Genomic DNA, 19148 nt, shown 5'->3' on the forward strand with positions numbered 1-19148 from the left:
TATGGACAAAATGATTTTAAGATGATTTTTGTAAAAACATGTTTTCTTCATGAATATTAGGCTCTCAAGTGACAAGTCATTAAAGATATTTTTGAGATTTTATTTGACTTTATAATGATTCTCCCTGACAGTGAATTCAAACGCCGTTCGTTTTATAATTTTTCTTCTTCTAACTTTTAATTAACTCTTTTCTGTGCTCAACAAATTATATTTTCAGGAGATTTTAACATGTCCAAACATCCGTGTTTTCAAAAATGTATAATGAAATCCACACTCCAGTCACGAATAATTATCTTGATAATGCATAGCTAAATATGCATGCCTATTGACAAATGGAACTGATGACATAAAGCTTCAGTCAAGATGACATGCATTGAACATGACTAATTAATATAATTACAGTGAAGAATTTAAAAACTTGATTCACTGAAAAAAATCATTCCCCAGAAACTTTCAAAGTGCAAGGCTGTGTATTAGTAATGAGCTTCGATATGTAAATGTAGGTATAATTGTTGCAGATCAAACTGCTGGGTTCTGACTGTTTCGTTTAATTATCAATAGGCAGTTTCACTCCCTTGCATTCTGAGACTTGTCATCCCAAAGAAGGGGTCATTTCAGCAAAACTTTAAAAGAAAAAAAAATTAAATTGATTCTGGCCTTCCTAGTGCTGAGGTCAAGTGTAGACTCCAGGGAAACTGTGAACTCTGAAAATGAAGGTTTACCCTCTGTTCATCCATTTGCAGAAATGTGTCTTGCAACTATGGCAACATTTTCCAAGGCAACCAGTGCAGATACCGTCTGAGCTATTTTTAGAAAGTGTCTACAAGGATGCTCATTTGATTAAGACAACCAACCAGGGTTTCCCCCTTTGAACTCTTTAGTTTTCATTCTGCCATTAAATCAAATTAATAACATATCTCTAAATTTCAATTAAAAATTAAGTTGTGATGAAGGAAGCCTCAATCTCACAGTACACATTTTACTCATTTCTGCTAAGATAATCCTTTTCTTAAACATCAAAGAAAAACACTATCCTCCATAAGTTACTGCATGCGACTCACCAGAGTCATTTAAAAATCAATGTGGTACGTAATTGGAGAAGGAGGGGGCTCTTAGGCAGAGGCAGAAATTCAATGAGGTTACTTGGCACCGAGCTCATGAGGACACTGCATAGCCTTCAATGCTATCACTTCTCAACCTCAGTAATGTCCCTGCAAGAACTGGCTGTTGAGAATCAAGAGAGGCCCGGTGCCTGGCATCTCCAAGCTCCTTGCGCATGTTCTCCATGCTGATTTAGCATCACCGACACAGAGTAGGAAACGTAGTTTACCAAGGCACTCGGTTGTGGGTCTGCATTTTAAACTGGTGCAAATGTCTGTGAACAACCAAGCATACTTCTCCAGGAAAATCGCCCTGTCACTTCTGTATTCACGTTTCTTCCTGTCCGGTAAGATGGGGAAATAAGCGATACACGGACACTGTAGAAAAGCATGGAACACCAAGATCCTGCGGGCTTTACAGATGCCGTAATCAGGAGCCTCCTCTGGATGTCACAGAGAAGTCTCTGAGGTTTGTTAGCCATTTCAACAAAACAAGGAACCTGGCCTTGTTTTTCTCATGCTGTCTTTGGTTATGCTAATTCCTGTCTTATAGCCTCCCCTACTGAGATAGAAATAAAAAGCACATCATTAGAGACTTTTTTGTACACCCAGTGATAAAAGATAGGGAGAGAAAACCCATGGAAAAAGAATATTTTTTTTGTCATCTGCTCAGAAATGGGGAGTACAAGGCACCCCCCCCCAGAGTGCTTTCAGAGAAACCATGGGAAAGGAAGTCTCACCGATCTGTTCCCTATTTCTAGACTCATCGCTAATCCTGCCCAATTTAGTTACTTTCAGTCCTTTTTTTAAAAAAATAGCTAAGGATGTAAATTCCATATCTTATGTAATAACTCTCCTTGCCGTTTAACCATAGCTATTTGTCAAGACTTTCTTTTAAAATGTCTTTCGAACCACATTCTATGACCCAAAGCTAGTTAGGAAGCAAAGAGAAGACCCACTTGAGGGACATCTTCCCTCCCACCAGCTCTCCCATGAAGGAAAAAATTTACTTTTCTTTATCCCTGAGATAATCTCCCAAGTCCAGTTGCATTTCTTCACCGGTTTTATTTCCTTACCCTTCACACATTTTGTAGAAGAAAGTGGGTTCAAAGCATCAAATTTCTTGACAAAAATGAGGAAGAAAGTAGTATATATTTGAAGATTTTAGGAGAGATTAATGAATCATTATATGAAAAATATAATTTATATAATGAATCATTATATGAAAAATGACCACGGACATTCTGAGTTGAACTCTTCAGGGTCACAGTCTTTGTCTTCAGTTCCTCATGCTTAGCAGAATCTGGAATTTAACACTTGGCACACCAGAAAAGTAGAATTGAACACATAAGAAGTTTGTTTTAAAGTATATTAACATAAGGTATTTATAATAAAGGTTCACAAAAAGAAAATTCTAGAAAGCAATGTGACTATATTATATGTAGCACAAAAAAACCTTTAAGGAAGTTGAAAGCATGGAAGAGTAGCAAAGGACTTTTAAGACTTCCCCAAACACCCAGAAGACCCACAGTGCCCTCCTGACCTTCTACTGGGGCTCAAGCAGAACCATAATGTATGGAAATTACCTTACGTGTAGGGGTGCTAACACTCTTATGTTCTGGGTAAAGCATTGCAAACAAACTTGCTATCTTCTCCCAATTAAATAGTAGTTGTTTGATCTATTTGAATTTGTCCATCATGTCTTCTCAGCACTAACAAAAAGATGGGAAAAAATCATAACCTGGGGGAAAAAAATCTTATGTCCTGTTGTAGAATGTGAACCCTATGAAAAGAGATGGGGGAGGTAAGCTAGACAGCTTAAGGTTAAGATTCTGCTACAGACTGGAGATGGTGATTGCCATGTCTTTGAGCTCCTGTGTTTCTCTCTGTCTTGGATTATGCCTGGAGATGCGCCTAGTCTGCCTTGCAGAAGTCTTTGTACTGTATCTCCAAGGGACTTCCAAAGAAACTGACATCTGTCTTGCTCTCTCCCACAGATATCACTGATGCACACAGCTGGGAAAGAGAGCCTGCCAGGGCTCAGCCTGAAGAAAGCAGTCCGCCAGGACTTCAGAGAGCTGCTTGGGGGATCTCTGAGACTGAAAGTGACCTCACCTATGGGGAAGTGGAGCAAAGGTTAGATCTACTTCAAGAACAACTTAACAGGTAAATGAGCATTTGAAGCCAAAGAGGAATTTATGTATGTACATCACATAAATAAAGAAGACCAAGGAGCATGGAATTTAGGGTACTTTTGCCACCAAGCACCCTCCCTTAGCTTACCATTCCGTTCATGTACCATCTGCACTGTTATCGTTAAAACGCCTCCTGCTCTCAAAGTAATTTGCATTAGACTTCTTAACAGGCAACCTCCTTCTTTTAATTCTTGTATATTATTTAGTTGTTGTTCCTGAATTCACCCTGAGCTGTGACATTTTGAAAAAAATGGTTATTAAATCAACTTCAAAAATATTAATGTTTTTAAAGCATCGCAAGCTAAAGCAAGACTTGGGTCCTCCAACCCCTTCCCTTGATCTAGACAAATATGAGGAATAATTTTAGTTTGGGGAAAGAGGCAACGCTTTCTTCAAGACTGTTTCAGTTCTTTAAAGTTAAATTGGTCAAAAACATCTAGAGGAGACAAGCAAGTCTCTGAGTTCTGAGACTGGTTGATCCATATAGCGAGTTCCAGGCCAGCCAGGACTACGTAGTAGGCCTTGCCTCAAAAGAAAACTCTAGAAAAAAATGAAGATTCTGATATCTGCCCTGAGTGTGTTTGGAAATGTGTCAATCTTGATTTTTTCTAACTTACTTCTTCACTCGCAGTTCCTCGGCTGAACTCGGAAGCTGTCAGTTAGCTACCATAGCTATCCAGGTTTGCCGGAGAATCTCCCTTCTCTGTCTGCTGAGTGCTGGGATTACAGATGGCAGCCACATCTGCCCAGCTTTTCCTGTGGGTTCTGGGAATCCGGACTCTGGTCCTCACATGGATTCTGTCTATAATGAGCTCGAATCAATTATCACTCCTCATGGTGTCTCATCTCTCCTTTCCACCTAATGTCAAGCCTGATTGATAGCAGGTCTCCTTTTCTACAACTTTCTGTTATGCTAACAAAAAAAAAAATATCTAAAGCTGGGTTGTTTTGTGTTTTAGAAACAGAGAAAAATTGGACTTATGTTTAATTCCCTTTATTCTTTCAAAGTACTTTACTTATTCTCAAAAGACTCCTTTATAATTGAGCAAATAGACCCTAGGCATAACATGAAAATAAATACTGTACATTGTGCAGACACCCATTACTCTCCCTTGCTGAAATGCCCAACCCAAATAGCAAACACCTAATTCATTTTTGAAAGTTTTGAAAACATATACACAAGATCGTACTTAGGTGTTTAGGAATGTAAGTGTATACATAATATAATATGCATATATGTATATAAAAACAATTAATGAAAAAAAAGAGGCCATGAATTTGAAAGAAGTATATGGGAAGGTTTGGAGGGAGGCAGGTCAAGCAAAATGACATAATTATATTATAATCACAAAAGATAAAAGAATAATTTTGTAAAGCACTAAAAATAATGTAAGAAAGGAGACTGAGGGACAGTCACATACATCAAGTCTCAGAAAGGACACACCGAAGTACAATGCTTACGGGACTTTGGAGTCTGGGCTTTCAAGGAAGGGAACTGTGCTCATTTTTCCAGCCTAGAGGAGCAATTCCAAAGGAGGCACGTTTTGCATTGCCTCGGTTTCAGACCCTGTCTTCTGTGACTTACTGGGCAATGTGGTGAGAGAGAACATGGTGTAAGGAAAACATGGTGAGCACAGCTTATGTCATGGCACCCAGGAAACACAGAGATAACAGAAAGCTGCCTACACCAAGATATATGTCCCATGGGCACACTCTTGTTGATGCACTTCCTCCAACTTGGCCCCAACTCAGACAGTTTCCATCGCTTCCCAGGAGTGCCATCAAATTACAAATCCACCTATGGGTTCATGTAGTGATTAGGTCAGAACCCTTGTGGTCCAATCACTTCTCCATGATTAACCTGCCTGAGACTAATCCTTCAACATATAAGGCTTCTGGAGATAGTGATTTAGATCCAAACCATAAAAATAAAAAAGTAGGATTGCACAAAATTCATCACATATTGCTTTGGAATTCAAAGGAGAAGAGACGCGAGACTTAGTGAGGCTTGGTGAAGGTTGATCAGGAAGAAGTCAAGACTTGCTGAGTCGTAGCTATTCCTATGCTAATAAAACCCAGCTCCTGACCTATGCCCATCTTCCTTAGGCAAAATTTCCTTGCAACAGCCAAGTCAAGTTGATAGAGAAAGTCTAGTAGTATGTAGTATTAGCACAAATTATGTCCAGTCTCACTGTAAACCAGCTACTTCCCCTTCCATGTGAGAAGTCCCACTCCCAGCCGGCAACGAACAGGCTGCCTATGTGTCTGCATCGACGTTATTTAAATAGAACCTATTTTAAAGAGACTTTTTTTCCCTCAAAGACTATAACTGTTTGACAAAGGCTTTAACAGACTCAGAAATATCATCTTCAATGTGACTTGTCAGTGAAGCTTTTACTCCAATAGCCACAGATAAGTCATTCCACCTCCAACAGTGTATCCTGTCAACCAGAGTAAAGAGCATCATGCAATCCATTCACTACTTCGATGTCATCATTAATAGGCTAAATTTGTAGAAATATTCATGAAGAAGCTTGAATTTAGAATTTTATTCGGGGCTCGGGGGAAAGAGAAGTTGTTAGGGGAGCTCAACAAAGATGACACACTCAGACACAGTGTATACAGCCAATTGAAACTCTTCATTCAAGCCAGCTGGAAACACACCCAAGTGTTTGGGAGACCTAGGTGTGGCCCCTGCTGTCCAGAACACAGGGCTTTTTAAAGGCAGAAACCACGCTCTAGCATCTCACTGACTGCAGGAGGGATGGTTGCAGAAACAAGCAGTTTAACAAAAGCTAAGACAAGCAGTTAACTGGAGGGGCCCCTCACAAACAGGCAGTTTAACGGAAGCTAAATTACCTAGGACATCCTAACCTTGGGTTCCTAGAATAAATAGAGTTGGGGAGTTTTCCGTGGGATCTCCATCAAGGAGATCAAATTCTAGTTAAACCTGAAATGACCTCAGCAAGAATACAAGACCTCTGGTTTGTCTCGCCCCAGGACAGAATAATTCTGAATGAGTTAAACGGGGGAAGAATTATTGATGCAGACATAATTTGCACTGAACCTAAAGTATGAGATGAGGAATCGATTCATAACAACAAAATAATCGTTCGGTTCTATTGAACTTGTACCACAATTACATCAGGCATTTAGTCATCTGCTAGGTGAACTGTATTTTTTCATTTTCAGCATGCAGCTGTGGCATTTATGTGCCACAATCAGACATATTTTATAAGCTATTGGTATGAAAAATACTAAGGCTTTCTCTGGCCATATTTACTAATGAAAGAAAATCTATAAGGATATATTTTAATTCGAAAGAAGATTTTAATGTTACTATTAAGAGGTAAAAAGAACCTATTGTCTGGCACGCCTGGAATTCCACCAACCCCAGAGACTTGAGAAGAAAGTGCTAGGCTAGCCTGACCTCCCTATACAGGAAGATACTATCTTAGAATTAAAATTAAAAATAACATGTAGCTTTTCTAAGGTTTCCCAGATTTTCATTTTTTGAAACAAAACTAATTTCCATAGATACATTTATTTAATAGGGCAAATAGTTCTAAGATGTACAGCTCTCTCTTTTTTAATTCAATGGTAAATCATAGGCACAAATAAGGCATATGGTGCAAATTTTGTTCTTATACCAAGGAAATACCGTATCTTAAGCCATCCACACCGGGGGATAAACTGTATGCGAGAGCAGATGTATGTGACAGGAACAGCTGGCGTGAACAGTCCGAGGTGTGGTTAAGGGGGAAGGTTTTAGTTTTTCTTCGTTTTTTTTTTTTTTTTTTTTTTATTTTTGAGATAGAAACCAGCCAGAGGCATCTGGAAAAGTCCAGAGCAGAAGAACAGACAAGACCAGGGCTAACTGCAAGAAATGGGAACACAGGGGTTAGGGGATAGAGAAAACATGCTGAAAATAGCAGGGGGTTAGAGGAGTGAGAAACATTGGGTTATGAGAGGGATGAGTAGGAAGGGCAGGGAAGTCCATCAGCTGGAGGGGTTTCCGGTCCAGGAGGAGGTGAGAAGGGCTGGAAAGTCAGCAGGGACTTGAGGTATAATACTGTGAGTAGGGACTGAGGGAGCCTGAGGCTACCTTGATATAGCGATATGTGCTGGAGGTTATACATCAATGGGAAGCTATTATGTTCCTCTGCCAGAGGTAAGGGAAATGACTCCTTCTGGCAGATGGGGACTGGGTTTCCACAAGTTGCCGAGGAACACTAGCTTTTTATCTGACTGCCAGAGATCCTCTGTAATCCAGGTCGAGCTCATTCCCGGATATTTAGACTGCCTTTTAGAGTTTGGGGAACTGGAGTTTCCTTTGGACTTGGCACAAACCAATTATATTTTGTGGTTTGGTCTTGAAATTTATTTTAAAATGAATGGTTGACTGCTGGTGGGCTTTGGAGAAAGCAATGGTTGTTTGTACCTTGTGCAAGCCAGATGAGTCATAGAAACGACTAAACAAGTTTCCTCTGTCTCTGAAATATTAAAGCTCTGAACCAGAGATAGGAAAGGTATTTAATGTTCAAGAGCGCTAATCATTAATAAAACAATTATTAATTATTAATTAAATATTAATTAATATTAAATTAAATATTAATTATTAATCATTAAATATTAATTAATTATTAATAAAATAATTTAGAAAAGAAAGTATGATGACTCATATATAGAACTTGCATTGAAGGGGAGAGAGACAAAGTCAAATAGTGTGTCTTAGTCAGGGTTACTGTCTGTCCCTGGGAGGAAACACCATGACCGAAGCAAGATGGGGAGGGAAGAGTTTATTCAGCTTATGCTTCCACATCACTGTTCATCATCAACGAAAGTCAGAACAGGAACTCAAACAGGGCTGAAACCTGGAGGCAAGAGCTGATGCAGAGGCCATGGAGGAGTGTTGCTTACTGGCTTGCTCAGCCTGCTTTCTTATAGAGGCCAGGACCATCTGCCCAGGAATGGCACCACCCACAATTTGCTTGACCCACCCCTATCGATCACTAATTAAGAAAATGTCCTACAGCCAATCTTACGGAGGCATTTTCTCATCCTTTCAGATGACTCTAGTTTGTGTGTCAAGCTGACATAAGATTAGCCAGCACATAGTGAAAACACAAATTTTATAAGAAGTTTTCCTGAGGTGCTGTAATTGTAAAGAAATATGTTACTGGGGCTCAGTGGTTAAGAGCACTGGTTGCTCTTCCCAAGAACTCAGGTTCAATCCCCAGCACCTGCATGGCAGCTCAGAGCTGTTCATAGCTCCTATTCTCGGGGATCTGACACCTTCATACAGACATACATGAAGGCAAAACACCAATAGACTAAAAATAAAAAATGAATATAAAAGAAAAGAAATGGGTTACCAAGTTCTTCTGTGAAGAGGGCGAAAACAGTTCATAAATAGTAGAGTAAAAACCTAATCAAAATCAGATAATTATTGGTCAAAATATTCTAAATGTGATTTATATTTTAAAATCAATAAAGTTTTGTAGAAATAAAGCTTATTGTACATAACCCCTATTTTCCTGTTAGTATGGGCATAAGAAATTGATGGTCTGAGTCAGAGTAATTCATTCCACAGAAAGGGTTTGGTAGGAGAGAGTCTGTCTTCCTGCTCCTGTCTTTCCTGTTCGGGGCCACCCATAGTTCTGTTTGTTGGTAGTGCCAATGCTTTCTCAGCATTGACCTTTCCTACAGGTCATGACTATTTAAGACTATCTTTCCCCTTTCCGCATGTCTTGCAGACTTGAATCCCAAATGACAACAGACATCCAGACCATCTTACAGCTCCTGCAGAAGCAAAGCACGGTGGTCCCTCCAGCCTACAGCATGGTCACCGCAGGAGCGGAGTACCAGAGACCTGTCCTGCGGCTGCTGAGAACCAGTCAGCCCAGAGCATCCATTAAGACTGACCGGAGTTTCAGCCCCTCCTCACAAGTGAGTGTAGACACGGTAAAGCCAAGAGTGTCTCCTTGAGTGTATCTCCCGGGTCACCTGAGTAAGACTCACACTGGGAAATAGGAATTTCCATTTCTATCTGCTTCTGCTCAGAGTTTCTGGAAACTGGACCTGTGTTTTTGCATTGTGTCCTTAAAATTTGCAAACAATGGATTTAAAGAAAAATTTAAACAGTACCAATTACGTGTGTGTGTGTGTGTGTGTGTGTGTGTGTGTATGTGTGTGTCTCTGTGTTGCTGAGAGTGGGTGGTAAACACCAGAAGATAAGCATCAGGTTTCTCTCTAGATAGTTCATCTTATTTTTTGAGACAAGCATATACAACATTGTGTGTTATTCTAAAGGCAGCTCTCTCAATGCACCAACAACACTAATTTAGCTAGACTTGCTGGCTGGTGATCCCCAGGGAGCCTCTTGTCCCTACCTCCCCAGTGCTGGCATTACAGGTGCACAACACCCAACTCTTCATACTGTGCTTTCATGCATTAGGACAGCACCTTTCCCTAGACATTGGCAGTTATCTAAGAGGAGATGCTATTACTCAAGAATCAACCTAAATGGACTGGCGCACTGTATAGATTTTAATGGTGAGGAATCATGCTTGGTGAATTAAAATTCAAAAAGTACATCAGAGAAAAACCTGGCATTTCCTACAATGCCACAAGGCAGGGTAGGGAGGCCTTGGAGAAGAAAAGAGTGGGCAGGTAACTGGGCTCGATCTGAGGTTCAAATGCAGCCAGACAGATGTGGCAAACACATTTGTGCCCTACTTGCCACCAGGTATCTCTAAGTTTTTACCACTTGAATGATAATATCCATGGTAGGACAAAACATGTGACTCTAATCGTCAAAGAGTGCCCCTCTCAGTTATTTCAGCATCATGGGCAATGGAACCTAAGAAAGACTATTTCGATAAGAATGTATAGACACTCTTATGTACATTTCTGCGTGGAAACTGAATGTAAAATGTTCTAGGAAATGAAACATGATAACAGAAGTCACTGTGTCAAAAGGAAAATAATGATACTTTTACAAAATGTAGAAGTTAGTTCAGCTCTTATAGGTTTTGAATGGATGAGAAATACACACTAAGGCAGTGGTTTCTGACAGGAATGATGTTTTATTTCCTTTGTTGCTTTCCTTCTTAGATAACACTAGTCAGCAAGAGACATTTATTAATCCAGTCCTAAATTTTGAATTAAAACCCACTTATACACAACTCAAAGTGAATAGTTTTTGTTGTTGTTGTTTGTTTTTTTTTAAAAAAAAATTGAACCTTTAAATCTTATTTCAGGGTGAAATTAAAATTCTTCACTTGAGATAAGAGACCCTTAATTTTAGGGCTCTGTTTTTGGAGAGAGGTGTTGGCCAGTACATTTAACCACAGCAAATGGGGAAAACAAACACATCTGGATTACACAAACACATAATTTTAGTTAGCTTTTGGAGTAAATTATGAAAGCATATTTTCTTTTCTTTCTATCAGTGTCCTGAATTTCTAGACCTTGAAAAATCTAAACTCAAATCCAAAGAATCCCCCTCAAGCGGAAGGCATCTGAACACAGCCTCAGAAGAAAAGTTGACTTCACCTTCAACACGAGACGGCGATGTGTCTGTAGAGCTTCACCCGCGGCCAAGAAAAACCTACCTTCATCCCATCCGGCACCCGTCTCTGCCAGACTCTTCCCTAAGCACTGTAGGGATCCTGGGTCTCCATAGGCATGTCTCTGACCCTGGTCTTCCAGGAAAGTAATCCTTTTGTACTATTTCCTCCACATCCAATGTAAGTGCTTTTAATGGCTGTTTTCCTTTTTGTATTTAAATCCTCTCTACTTGACTCAGGGGCTCACAAGGTACCATTATATGCAAAAGTACTGTATATTTTTCCTAAATTGAAGCTTGTAGGGTAAAGTTGAGCAGTTAGGATGTAAATATACATTAAGAGCTTTTGGTTCCAAATGTTCAAACTGCCAGCATCTCAAGGCACCTTATTTTTTGATTTTATTTTTGAAATCATGTGCATGCTAGGAAACTCCAGTTTCTCTTGCATGGAGACTCCTATTTGCCGCTATTACTGAATCAGTGCTTGATTATGAAAAAGCCTTCCAGCAAATAAGAAACTGAGGAATGAAAATGGTCAGGATTGCAACTCAGATGATCCTCCACTCATGGGATTTCAAGGGGGGATAGAGGGAAGTTAGTCACTTTGGAGAACGGATTTCCTTCTCTATTGACATGTTTATAGTTACTTACCTTCATTTCCTAGAACAATAAAAAAGAGGTTGGACTTACACGTATTAGAAAGGAAGTTAAATCCAAAAGCACCAAAGGATATGGTTCCTTCTTAATAGATTTGTAGTTTATTAATATAAACTCCAGACCACTGTGGAAGAAAATACCTGTGAGGTTTCCTCAGGAACTCAGGCCCTAGTTTCATGGCCCAGGTTTAGAAGAGCTTCAGCAGGAGCTCCTCATTTTGGAGAAGTAACAGCAAAGCTGTCCCAAGAAACTTCTGGCAGCTGCAGTCTCTGGGCCAGTGAGCAATCTATCCATAAGGAGTCTCTATATCCTGCTTTTAGACCGGCAAGTGGAAGGAGAGGAGAGACCTTTGTCTTTCTGCCCTACGTTTGGACAGACTGAGGAGGCGCACTGCTTCCCCAGGTTGTCTTTAGCTAAACCATTATGAATACAGGACAATATCAGTGAGAGAATAAAATAGTCTCTAGCAAATTCTTCAGGAGCTTCATTCACGAGCTTCCTAAAATATTTACAATAGTACATTTTTCTGAAGTCTTAAACTGAAGATTATTTTGTATGCTGGGGTGGCTCCTAACATGCCCCTTATACAAAAAGACATCCACAATTTGTTCAGATTTAAATGAGACCAATCTTTCATTTCATTAAATAGTAGACACCCATATTTTTTAAATGTTCAATTTCAGAATATTTGTCAGCAAAATTGTCTTTCATTAAGAATGGGATTGTTTCCTTGCTTTATTATCCCAACTGCGGCAAACATTGTTCATTGGCCCACCTAGAACCTTTTATTTTTTTATTTGTTTAGTTTTTTGAGACAAAGTTTCTCTGTGGCTTTGGAGCCTGTCCTGGAACTAGCTCTTATAGATCAGGCAGGTCTCGAACTCACAGAGATCTGCCTACCTCTGCCTCCCGAGTGCTGGGATTAAAGGCGTGCATCACCACCGCCTGCGCTTAGAAACTTCTTAAGTAAGTTGAAAATTAAGTGAAAATCCATTACATATAGGATAGACTGATTCTATATTGATTCAATCACAGGATATATATAGTAGAAGAATATATTCTAACACCTTTGAGTGCTAGCTACTGTTTTGGAAAAGGAGATGGCTTTTGGATTGTAAAATCAACACAGGAAAAAATACAATTTACAATTAATGATGGGTCAAACTCTAGTTAAATTTTATTTTCAACTCAATTATAATCTTAAAATTATTATATACTAGCCCTTAGCTTTCTTTTCTCCTGAACAAACACCTAGAAATTTGTTGGGAGCCTCTTGATTTTTCTAAAAATTCTTATGTTCCCACAGAGTTTTAAATAGTAGTTTGTCTGCACGTTATTAAATGGTTGAATTTTCTTTCACCTTTGACACTAATCGTTAATCCACTTCAAATGCAAGCAATTTATTAAATGCATATAACATTATTCCTCTATTTAAATTGTGATGAGAGTGACCTTAAGCTGTGCTCTATATAATTTTAAGCAGTCACAGAGTTTGCCAATCTGATCTGAGTGGGAGTAAACCTGTATATAGGGCACGCTCTATTCTCACTTAAGAAAAGTAATCATAAGCGAATGTGTACTTACAGCAAAAGACCAGTGAAGTCAACGAAAGTATTATAATTAGAATGGGCTTCCCAAATCTTATGATATGGGACAGATAGAAATGTAGATTCCAGGCCCTTTTCATTCACTCACTCAGCAAACATTCAAACGAGGTGCCCCACACAGGAGAGAAGAGAGTCCTTTAAGTAGCGAACAATCTAGATGTGGATTTAGAGATCTTATTTCCATATTGGGACACATTTCTGCAGCTGCAACACATTTTCTAAGGACTATTCTGCCTAAGCTCCATGGGCATCCCGAATAGATTCACCAGAGATTGCTCATTTGTAAGGAGGGAGGATTTGGCAGGTGAGGAACTGAGATCTGATTGTTTGATCTGATTAGCGAATGCTTCAGCTGCAACATTTGGCATGGCATGCATGCGATTCGGCCTATTTGAAGCCTCCATTTGTACTTCTCTATAAAAACTGGGCATGCAGGAAAAGGAAGACAAGGGGTAGTATACAAGCATCCAGCTGGCTTAGATTCTAGCACAATCCAAACCCCTTCCCTTCTTAATTCCTCCACATAGAATAATTGTTTGCTGTTTAAATCGTAAGTCTCGGAGGATTGGGTAGCGTTTCTTTTTTTCCACAGAATATTAATTTTAAAGGTTCCCAAGCAACATAAACATACACGTAGTCGTAAATGTCAGATGAACACTTGAACTGACTTATGGATAACAAAAGCAATCATCCTGACACACAATTTGCATTCCCTTGTCCCAGCCGAAAAATAACTTTAAAATAGTATTTCCCTACTTAGCACCCACAATAAATGCAATCTGCCACCTCCAACTTGGGGTCCTGCCTAAGGCCGGGTCTAAATGCTACACCAGCCTAAAAGCAGCCCAGCTTTCCTTGGAAAGAATTAGAAGCACTGACATAACACCTTTGCCTTTAACCTAAAATTATTATCAGTCTCATGCCCTTAAAAAAATGCTGTCTTAAAGTTTATTTGGCTGAGATGTTCTCCTGCTGCTATTAATTGCTGGACAGAGAATTGCCTCTAAGACTCATCATTTTATCCCGGAGGGGAGTCCACTACTTTAATTAGTTGATGAGAAAACCAGGAATAAAAAAGACAGAAGTGATCCTTTTAATATAATAGTCACTAATTCAACAAAACAGGGGAAAGCAGGGGGCCAATTTGAGACAACGTAAATTTCAAGTCCATTATAATTACTGGCTATCAGAATTAAGTTTCCTACTCTTCTAGTCAGGTATAGTGACACTAGGAATCAGGTTTAATATGTGTGTGTTAGAGCTCAAGGCTGTGTGGCCTTGAACTTGTACAATGGCTCCAAAATACCCAGGAGAAAAACATTTATATCCAAATGTCAATTTCAAATCACAACTGACACATTATAGGTAAGGATGAGATGTGTCACATCCTCAGTATATATAAAAGAGTAACTAAAATATATAACATACTTTATAGTCAGGGAAAAAAGCAATTCAGTAGATCAATTAGCTAGAAATGAACTGCAACTGGCTATAATTTAACACAAAGGACTCTCTATTGTTGATTCATGGATAAAGACGAAACCAGAAAACAAGTTCTCGGTGTGTTAATGGGCTTGTCATTCAATGTTTAAAACCTTTAGAACAAAAAAAATGAGTAGCTATTTCATTTTTAATCCCAGTTTTGTAGTAACATAAACATGTCAATACTCTGCATTCCAAGAGGCCCTGGGAAGACAGCTTGGCTGTGGGGTGTCCGCAAGCTGTCCTAAGATGGCAGCGCTCACATCACCTCAGAACTTGGAAATGAAAAGTTCTGGGTCTCATCCCAGATCCCATTTTTTAAAAAAAAAAAAAAAAGTGAAGGCTGGGACTCAGCACTGGTTCAATGAGCTCTCCTTAGCATGATCTGTGTGTGAACTGAAACACAGAGGTCCGCAAAGTGTCCCGTCATCAGGCCAACTCGAGCCTAGCAGCTCTTCTTCCTAAAATGAGCCCCCCCCCCCCCCCCGCGCAGCCACAAGGAACACATTAAAAACAATTAAGAAGAAAAGTTTTCTTTTGAACAAGTGCTAAGTAACTGAATTGCTGTTCCCATGACGAAAGCTTTTGATTCTGAAACATGTAACTGTAGCTACCATCTTCCCTTAACTTTGTGCTATTAGCGCTGCAGCTTTAAAGGAAAAATAATGATAATAATGACAGTGAGAATATGATTCCCACGGTCAAAAAAAATAATAATTGCTCTGAATTAATGTCGGATTCTTCACTGTGCAGTGTCTGCTTGGATATGAGTGTTCCCACATGGGTATTTCAAACTCTTTACAAAATACAGTCCAATTTGAAAGTAAACACAATGCTGTTTTTACAAAAACTAGACCTTCCCAGGGTAATGGACGTTAAGCACCCAGCTTCTTTCCCTCGTTGCACAGGGGCATTCTGAGTTCTCGTGGAGGAATGCTGGAAATGGCCAAAAGGCTCGGTATGGTAAAGCTGAAATCAAATCCTACCTATCCCATTTATGGTTGAGGAAAAGCCCAAAGTGACCCTCAGTATCCAAAACCATGTAAATACAAGTGACTTTTGAACTTCTCTCTGAAGTGTACATATGGAGGTGTGTGGAAAGCAGGCACTGTATAAAGATGCAAATCCATCCTGTGGCTTGCACGGCACCACACAGTGGTGTTCAGGGAGTGGCACGGCAATGATTGCCACGTGATTTTCTGTCTTGCCTCCACCCAACTCTCCACACTGACACTCAGTATGTAACAAACCCCCAAAGTGGTTTTCATGCCCCTGCCAACGATGAGGTTGCTAAAAGGAAACAGGATTGGAGGGGCCACCTCTTCTGCCTTAGCTCCCAACACCTATAGACACACCCACAATGCAGATGTGCAGATGTTATCTCGGTTTTACATAGGTTGCCCCTTCTCTCCCTGATGCCCCATTTAAAGCTGCGTGCTTCTGTTTCTTCTTAAGCTGGTGTTAGTCTTTTAAAAACTAAAGGCATGTATTTTCAGTTCTTTATAAAATATTAGTTATCATGACTAAGCAAGGTCCGCTCATGCCTAGAATGTCATTATATTCTCTTGTGGTAAAATACGCTTTGTTTTAAAGACCAGTATAAAAAAACAAAATTCATAGAAGACGCAGACTGACATTTAACAGCATGAAAAAAAACTACCACAGATTATTTCGTTGACTAGTACGTGCAAGTTGAGAGATGACTAACTGGAAGTTATTTTAAACTACCATGTTATAACTATAAATGAGAATAAAAAAATCACAGAAATGGAAAATGTATTCAAAATTATACACCCAGTTGACTCAGTCCATCGCTTTTCCAGTCATGATCAAACCTGTAAACAAACACAGTAAAAACAACCGCGATATAGTGCTCCCAATTAAATATTTTTATTGTGCGATGTGGAAATGTGAACATGGCTATTCTTTTAAAAAGTAATATCAAGACTTAGATTAATTCCCAAACTGTACTCATGTCATCTGGGACTCCCATGTGTTAACGTGTTTTGTAAATTGTGAAATAATTGGGGACACCTGCGATTTCAAAGCGTTCTATGCTTAACTCACATTCTCTGGGCTGCTTCTGGTATATTATGACGCAGTTTTAAAACTCCCACATGTGAATAACCACAACTGTGAGCATTTCAACTGTATTAGTTTTCATTTTGATTTGCATTGTTTGCGGGTGCATAAGCATAGTCTACACCACATTCCGTATCCCTAACTAGAAGGAAACTTGAAGGATGGATAGAGTTGTGACGAGCTCTCCCCACATTCTCCTCGTAGAGTTATGACAGCAACGAAATGGCATGGCACCCTTCTCCCAAGTGGTACAAAAACACAATAAAAAATATCAAGAAACCTCTACTTCATGCCTAGGCGCCTATGGATTTGAATGAAAGGCCCAAGACCTCTTTATAGCTGAAATGTTTAGCTTATAATGCTGATGAGAAAATATATTATCCCAGAAGTCTTGCCAGTCAGTGAATAACGTATTTCAGAAAAGAATATGTGTGATCACTTGAAAACGCGATCTGATCTAAGAAAGCTCACTCACATCCTGTTACATAGAACTTGGGAATGCTTTAAACGAAATGAAACCATCGACCAAAACACATACTACTTCATAGTCTTTATGCACATAATGTAGCATGGAATCATAATGCTTTTGAAATATTCTGTGCAGAAATATTTATTTTTTAGCCAATATTTTCCTCAAAGATTGGTATGTGGTGTTGACAGTGTAATTTATTTGCACAGTTAGTTTTGCAATAACCTTCTACAAATAATTGTACATAAGAAAAATGTAAATTTCCTGTAAAAAATGGTTGCAACATTTTGGTAGCTGAAGGAAGTATACAAGTTGTATTGAAAATATAGTATATATATATATATACCTAATTCAAGAATGAAACATAATTTATGATCTATTTATACATGAAAAATTCAAGAATTTGTAAAAGAATTTATTTTGGGGGAAAAGAAAGTAAATCTTATTAGCTAGCTAGTGTACTTTTAATAGCGAAGCCAACAAATTCCAACATTTTATTAGGTACAGCTAGATATAGGCATGGTGGTGCTGATCAATTCGAAATCCACATCGTTGTAACAGTGCTACAGTTTTACCGAAGCCCAGTAGACCAAGAGCAAGCTGGGCTGAGTGGCGGAAGGATTAAATCTGAATGGAAAGAACTCAGAAACATTTTACTTATTGCCCCATCAGAATCATGGTAGCAAATGACTGACGTGTTTCTTGTTCACTAAAATTTTCTGAAGAGTAAATGGCCTTTAACATGCATTCAAAATAGCTCATTTGTAACGAAAGCTTGGCTCATCTTTTCACTCAAGAATAAAAGTATGCAGCTACGATTTCCTCTTGCTTCAGTTTCATACGGGCTTCGTTTCTCCCCTCGTTGCTTTTGTGTCAGTTAAGAAAATTCGTACTATCCTCAAAGACACTTCTAAACAAAACTGGTTGGCTCTGGCACAGCATGCGCTAAGGGTAGCACTGTCTGTGTAGTGGCATAGATTCTTCATGCTTCAGTTTTAAGATGTAAGAAGTCAAGAGCATATGTCCCCACGTATTAAAAGTAAAACCAAACTTATTACAGATAGCAGGAAATATTACATTGCCCTCTGTCAGAGAAACTGATTGTGAAGTCAAAGTACAGAAGGCAAAATACCTGGAAATATCCCACTGTGTAATTATCTCTCCTCCTACGACACATTTGAGGGTCCTGCATTTACACAACTGTGAGAAATTAAATATGCAGAAAAAGTCCAGTAAATCCTAAAGTCAACTTTAAATGGCCTATCATTTACAAACTAACAAGACTCTTTAATTAGTGGGTTTCTAGAACAGTGGCATCCTCACCGTTCAGGTTACCTTTTGCAATTTCAATAATCATAGAAAAATAAGATAACTAAATAAGCAATACAGACAATTAAATCAAAATGGCTATATGCATGTGTCTATATATTTAGATGTTTATGCTTAGAGAAAAGGTTAAACTCCAACCCCCAGTACGTCGGAATTGGAAATCCACCATCCCTGGCTCACACATCTCTCCATATAGCTATTCAATGAAGCTCTGTAACTCCTTAATGTTAATGAAGGGGCTCACCTGACAACAAGAGCAGCACACGGGCAAAAACCCTGTCCGTTTTCTAATTGTGGTGCGCGGTAGGCAGGTAGAAGCACTCTGTATGTCTACTTACTATATGTTCAGACTGACAGAAGCGAGCCTGGGTTTTAATATACTGTGCTATGTGTAATAAAGCTACTTGGATTAAAGGAGTGATAAGAACATATGTTCTTTCCTTTGTAAGAAGGAAAAAAATTGTCTAAAAATAAGAAGGGGACATGATTCAGAGCACAGGTTTCCTAGCATCCAAAGGACAGACTGATCTAGAGTCAGAAGGGGTCCCTGAGTTCTCCGTGTCTTGCTAGCTATTCTTCTCACTGTTTTAAATTACAAGGAAATTTTAATCTAATATATGGAGAGATGTCTTGATATTGTTCTAAATGAGAAATGAG

General features: G+C 39.1%; 1 protein-coding gene across 3 annotated transcripts in view; it reads left to right on the forward strand.

Annotated features, from left to right (window-relative positions):
- Positions 1–14931, forward strand: part of Kcnh7 (potassium voltage-gated channel subfamily H member 7) — a 418450-nt gene extending 403519 nt beyond the window's left edge. For 2 of the 3 annotated variants that reach the window (XM_075985029.1, XM_075985032.1), the window contains 3 exons: positions 3098–3266; positions 9052–9244; positions 10750–14931. In XM_075985029.1, coding sequence (XP_075841144.1) covers positions 3098–3266; positions 9052–9244; positions 10750–11016 — 629 coding nt within the window. In that variant the 3' untranslated portion in view covers positions 11017–14931. The remainder of the gene's footprint in view (positions 1–3097; positions 3267–9051; positions 9245–10749) is intronic. The other variant, XM_075985030.1, reaches the window with a different exon arrangement.
- The last annotated feature ends 4217 nt before the right edge of the window (positions 14932–19148 follow it).

Source organism: Microtus pennsylvanicus, chromosome 9 (assembly GCF_037038515.1).
Source record: "Microtus pennsylvanicus isolate mMicPen1 chromosome 9, mMicPen1.hap1, whole genome shotgun sequence".
In the NCBI taxonomy this organism is placed as follows: domain Eukaryota; kingdom Metazoa; phylum Chordata; class Mammalia; order Rodentia; family Cricetidae; genus Microtus; species Microtus pennsylvanicus.